General features: G+C 36.4%; 1 protein-coding gene across 1 annotated transcript in view; it reads left to right on the forward strand.

Annotated features, from left to right (window-relative positions):
* Nucleotides 1-5,676, forward strand: part of ROR1 (receptor tyrosine kinase like orphan receptor 1) — a 240,290-nt gene extending 234,614 nt beyond the window's left edge. Inside the window, exon 9 of the mRNA XM_045028604.1 lies at nt 2,641-5,676. Coding sequence (XP_044884539.1) covers nt 2,641-4,065 — 1,425 coding nt within the window. The 3' untranslated portion in view covers nt 4,066-5,676. The remainder of the gene's footprint in view (nt 1-2,640) is intronic.
* Nucleotides 5,677-6,000: the final 324 nt, after the last annotated feature.

A 6,000-nucleotide genomic window follows, 5' to 3' on the forward strand; every position in this document is an offset into this window, starting at 1 on the left:
CTGTTTGTTTTTAACTGGTTATTATAGCTGCTGGAAAGCAGTCAGTTCTAACCAGGTATTAGACCCTTTGGGGAATGTTTGTATCGGGATGCCCTATTCTACACAATTTATAAACCATACATGCAGTCTCTTGCTGATGTGTTATATAGGTGCTAAATCAGCCAAAATTTGATCTATGGTACTTTACATTACAAATTAACTGAGTCCAATAAACACACAGAACATAGTCCCTCATTTTTATCATTCTGCCCCTTAAAGTAGAAGTCAGTACTTTGAAAAACAAAAACTAACCTAACCCTAACTTCTACTTTAAGGGGCAGAATGATGAAAATGAGGCACTATCTGTTAATACCCATAGAAAATCACAATATAAATCTAGTGTTCAATACAGTACACATTAGATTAAAGATGTGCTTAAACCAAACCCCATGTCCAAACCTCCCCTTCACTGGATCCAAATTTTGAATCTTAGTCCTTTCTTTGTATTAGATACTTGGGAGGAAATCCTGGCCCCACTGAAGTCAGTGGGAGTTTTGCCATTGACTTAGTGGGGTTCAGGTTTTACTCCTGACCACCAACATATTAATGCTTTACGCACACAGCGTGGGCAAAGTGTCTTGCCCGTAAATGTCTGGAAATATAGACCACAGTGTTTTCTTTTCATGTTTAAAATGATATGCTGCAAAAACCACCTGATTTCATTTACGACGATTGTATATTTTCCTGTTGGGAGAGTGGCTGGCTGTCCCACTGACACAACTGTTTTGGCTGCCTTTCAAACAAAATTTTAAAAAAGAAAGGAAGTAGAATTCTATTTTAAAATATTGTATCCAATACCAATGTCAACATTGGTTAAAAACGTTCTAGCTCATACTGAGGTGGATGTGTGTTTACTCTTCCAAATAAAAATGTTAACATTTAAACCAAAAGCCTGTTTCAGTTTTAAGGTACTTAATTGCCTTAGAGAATATAATAAACTGAGTCCATCTTGTCATTCAACTAATGGAAGCAACTGATAAAGAGATAGAAGCAGTGGGCTTCATTCTTTGTATTTTCCCTTTGTACTTGGTTTACTTTGGCGTGATGCCTCGTATGTATTTTACACTTCTTTACATTTTGTACACCACTGTATGACAAATACTTGTCAAACAAAAACTAAGCAGATTTATAACCGTTTAACGTGAAATGAGCCCCTCCTGCCAAAACTTTATTACTTCATTTTCTTTCATAGTTTTCCACTATGTTGGTTCAAACAGACAAACCCTGCCTGAGGTCAGACAGAGGTCATTTCACTTTCATTACTAAAATATAATTTACAATATGCCAGACCTAAACAAGTTTTAGCCTAAAGGATTTATATAATATAAACCATCTGTTCTTCAACAATACAGCTAATTTCCTGCCATCACCATACAGTCTACTGGCTGCTTGTTTAAATGTCTTTATGATTTTATTTTTTTCCTTATGAAATATTTATCTAAAATTTGTAAGTGGTCAGTATAATTAGAATTCATTTACTGTGAGTGCGCAACTTTAAAATTGTTTTAATGTCAATTTTTGCATATTTCTCATGCAAAAAACTGCATTGACAATATTCCAGGAAAGCAAATGCTAATGTTTCTGACTACACAGTTTTACTGAATGTGGATTCCAAACTCAGATGCCTACCTTTAGGCTACCAAGTCCATAATTTAGGCATCTCAGTAAGTGACCTGATTTTCAGAGGTGCTGAGCACCCACTGACGTTAACTTCTAAAAATAAGTTTGCTTATTTAAGTGTCTGAATATGGATGTACCTGCCTAAGTTAGGCAACCAAGTTTGAAAAAGATTTGGCCCTCATTTCTATTCTCCTTTGACCAAAGTCTGATGTTTTTCCAGCTGATTCTACTTTCTTGATTTTTTGAGGGGGTGGGGGAGAGCTTGTACACTCCCTCAAGTATACAGAGAACTAATCTCTTTTGTACCCCAAGGGATTAACTAACTAACTCTAGGATGAAACTTAACTGAGTCCTAAGTCAGAGTTAAAACATAAATTTGCACCTAACATTATATGCCCTGGTCTCTTAAAGCTGGACTTAAGCATGTGTGTAGCCCAGCTGCAATCAATGGGACTAGTCATGTGATTAAAATTAAGTCCATGTTGAAGTTCTTTGCCGCACTGTGACCATAACCGATCCTATATTCAGTCTTTGTTTACCTGCAGTCTTGTGTAAAGGATGGAAAGTTATTTTTAATTTTGGTACAGGGAAATCCTCCTCCCTCATACACAGCAGGAGTAAAGAAGCATTCAGTGAGGAACTGCATGGGTTCTAGAGTATTGGAATCCCCAGCCTCAACCAGGCTCCCAATACTTCTGCAATGTGGTCACAGCAATATCTCTGCTAGTGGTGGCAACCCACACTCCTGTGGACGGAGCCACTACAGAGCTTGGATCAACAATACAGAGTGTCCCTAAATGGCTTCTTCCCTATCTGGTCTCCCTACACAGCAGAAGCACAGTATTTCTACTGCCATTTGAGTTATAGATACTATTGCAGGGAGCTGCAGGTCTGTGGCCTTGCTGAGAGAATAGGTCTCTAATTTAGGTACCTTTTTGACCCTATTATTATAACCTAGTCTTTGATTTGCTGTTTCAACAGAGCAAAGCTAAGGAGTTACCTCTTTCTGCTGTTCGTTTCATGGAAGAACTGGGTGAATGTGCTCTTGGAAAAATCTACAAGGGGCATCTCTATCTTCCAGGCATGGATCATGCTCAGCTTGTTGCTATCAAGACATTAAAAGACTTTAACAATCCTCAGCAGTGGACAGAATTCCAGCAAGAAGCATCTCTTATGGCAGAACTTCATCACCCTAACATTGTCTGTCTCCTAGGTGTTGTGACTCAGGAACAACCCGTCTGCATGCTTTTTGAGTATATGAATCAGGGAGACCTCCATGAATTCCTTATCATGCGATCGCCACATTCAGATGTTGGGTGTAGCAGTGATGAGGACGGTACTGTCAAATCCAGTCTGGACCATGGGGATTTCCTGCATATTGCAGTTCAAATTGCGGCAGGAATGGAATACTTATCCAGTCATTTTTTTGTCCATAAAGACCTTGCTGCTCGCAACATTTTAATTGGAGAACAACTTCATGTGAAAATTTCAGACCTTGGACTATCAAGAGAAATATACTCAGCAGATTATTACAGAGTTCAAAGTAAGTCCCTACTGCCGATTCGCTGGATGCCACCAGAAGCAATTATGTATGGCAAGTTCTCTTCTGATTCAGATATTTGGTCCTTTGGTGTGGTCTTATGGGAGATTTTCAGCTTTGGACTCCAACCATATTATGGATTTAGTAATCAAGAAGTCATAGAGATGGTCAGGAAACGACAATTATTACCATGCTCTGAAGACTGTCCTCCCAGAATGTATAGCTTGATGACAGAGTGCTGGCATGATCTTCCATCTCGGAGGCCAAGATTTAAAGATATCCATGCCAGGCTGCGTTCCTGGGAGGGACTTTCAAGTCACACTAGCTCTACTACTCCCTCTGGTGGAAATGCCACCACTCAAACAACTTCACTCAGTGCAAGCCCAGTTAGTAACCTAAGTAATCCTAGATACCCTAATTACATGTTTCCAGCACAGGGTATACCACAAGGCCAAATTGCTGGGTTCATTGGACCACCAATACCTCAAAACCAGCGATTTATCCCAATCAATGGATACCCGATTCCTCCAGGATATGCTGCTTTCCCAGCTGCCCACTACCAACCACCGGGCCCACCCAGGGTAATTCAGCACTGTCCACCTCCAAAGAGCCGTTCACCAAGCAGTGCAAGTGGATCAACTAGCACAGGTCATGTGACTAGCTTGCCTTCTTCAGGATCCAATCAGGATGCAAATATACCTTTGCTATCTCATATGTCAATTCCAAGTCATCCAAGTGGAATTGGTGTAACAGTTTTTGGAAATAAAACTCAAAAACCATACAAAATTGACTCTAAACAGTCATCCTTATTAGGAGACCCCAATATTCATGGACCTAATGAATCTATGATTTCTGCAGAGTTGTAAATAAGTCAGGCCTTTGTACATATAACTATTTACAGTACAAATTAGAAAGAAGTAGAAAAGATTTATATTCAAATATTTTATTAAAGATTTTTCTGGTTGTTTAACAGACTTTTGCAACAAGTATCTTCTGTGAAGTTTAACTGTGTTTAACAGGATAGGCAGACACCAACCAGATAAAAATCATTGTGGTGTTAACACGCAACAATTTGAACAGACATTTTTTTAAGTACTAAACTAATGTTTATTTCAATAAGGGACAAAAACAAAAAAAATCTTTCTGATGACCATCATACACTTTGTCACAGCTGTTTAAAGCTCTGATATGGTTTATATCATGGAAACTTATTATTCTGAAAACATTTTAATATTTGTCAATCACTTTTTTAAGAGATGCAAATGTTCAGAGATTTATTGGGTATGCAATTCACTTCCGATAGCTAGTTTAAACATTTGTAAGGTTTTTTTCAGTCAAGAGTGGTATTTCAAATATGTGACTCAATGTTGACATCTGATGACTAGATTAATTATTTCAGGTAGGTTTTTGTTTTTCACCCGAGGTGAGAGTCTGAGTTAATATTTAAACGAAAAAAAACTGCATAAAATGTCCTGACATTCAGTAGAATGACTTATCAACTCACAGGCTACTAAAATAATCTGGTAATGTCTGCTAAAAATAGATGGAGTTATGAGAAATTGCTTTTAAAGGAGATTAAATTAAGAATTTTAATTTCAGAGCATGAATCAACTGGTTCAAAGTTAACATTTCATAATTTTATATGTGTAGTTATAACAGAAATTTTGTATCCTTTTGTTGCTATGCAACTATTTAATGAAAAAGCTTCAAACCACAATTTTATATGAGACAATCAGTTTTCCCAAGAAGTATTTATTGTTTCAGAGCAGTACATAATTTCAGTGACTATGACTCCAGAAACCCCTAAAAATGGGAAATCCACATTCCATCAAGGATTGAAAACATTTATGGCAACTTTGTCTATCAGTTAAAATAATGTGAATTAAAGTTAACTTTTTACTTAGAAAAATGACATATGTATTATTACTGAAATTAATTCAGGTATAATCAATCTAGATTATTCATTTTGAAACCACTTTAATGATTTACAAAAGTACTATGTACATTACATCTTTTCACAATGTTGTTTGTATTAAAATAATATCTTTTGTGTCCACACAATTAAAACAACCCTTTGCTCAGTTGACAAGGTTGTATAATATGACTTTATTTTTCACATCTTTTTGCACAAAAGTGTTTTGTATAGCAGAAGTGAAATACATCGCTGCATTTTATATATTGGTCTGTTTCTTTTTTGTTTTTAACCTGCTGTAGATGTTCTTGAAATATATTATGGTGATATTCAGCCACTACCTTATACATATATTTTGTTTTTGTTTGTTTTCACTGCATGCATTTAATCACTGTATTACTTGATGATTGATTTATTAATTATGGGCATTTCAATTAGGCAAGCATGAAACTGTAATGCCAAAGACTATTTTATACTGAAAATATGTGCATTTTTGTATTTCACACACCAGAGATGATATTAAACACTGATTATTTTATGCTGCTGTTTATTAAAACATTGTTTTAATATTAAAATCTGTATTTCCTGAATCTTGGTATAATAGGTATTTGGAAAACCTAATCTGATGGAAGGCCAAATCCTGCTCACCTTACTCAAGCAAGGAGTCTATTAAAAGCCAGAACACCTCATCACCTGAGTAAAACAAGCAGGGTTTTGCACATCATGTTTTATGACAATTGATGTGGAAATATACGAATCTTTAAACTTTATTTAAAACCTGACCATGCAGATATTTTGGGGAGATACTAAAAAGACAGCAATAATACAATTACACTGAGAAAATAATGCATTCTGTGCTATTCTCTGTCGGTGAAGTTCAACCCTGGAA

This window comes from Mauremys mutica, chromosome 8, assembly GCF_020497125.1.
Source record: "Mauremys mutica isolate MM-2020 ecotype Southern chromosome 8, ASM2049712v1, whole genome shotgun sequence".
In the NCBI taxonomy this organism is placed as follows: domain Eukaryota; kingdom Metazoa; phylum Chordata; order Testudines; family Geoemydidae; genus Mauremys; species Mauremys mutica.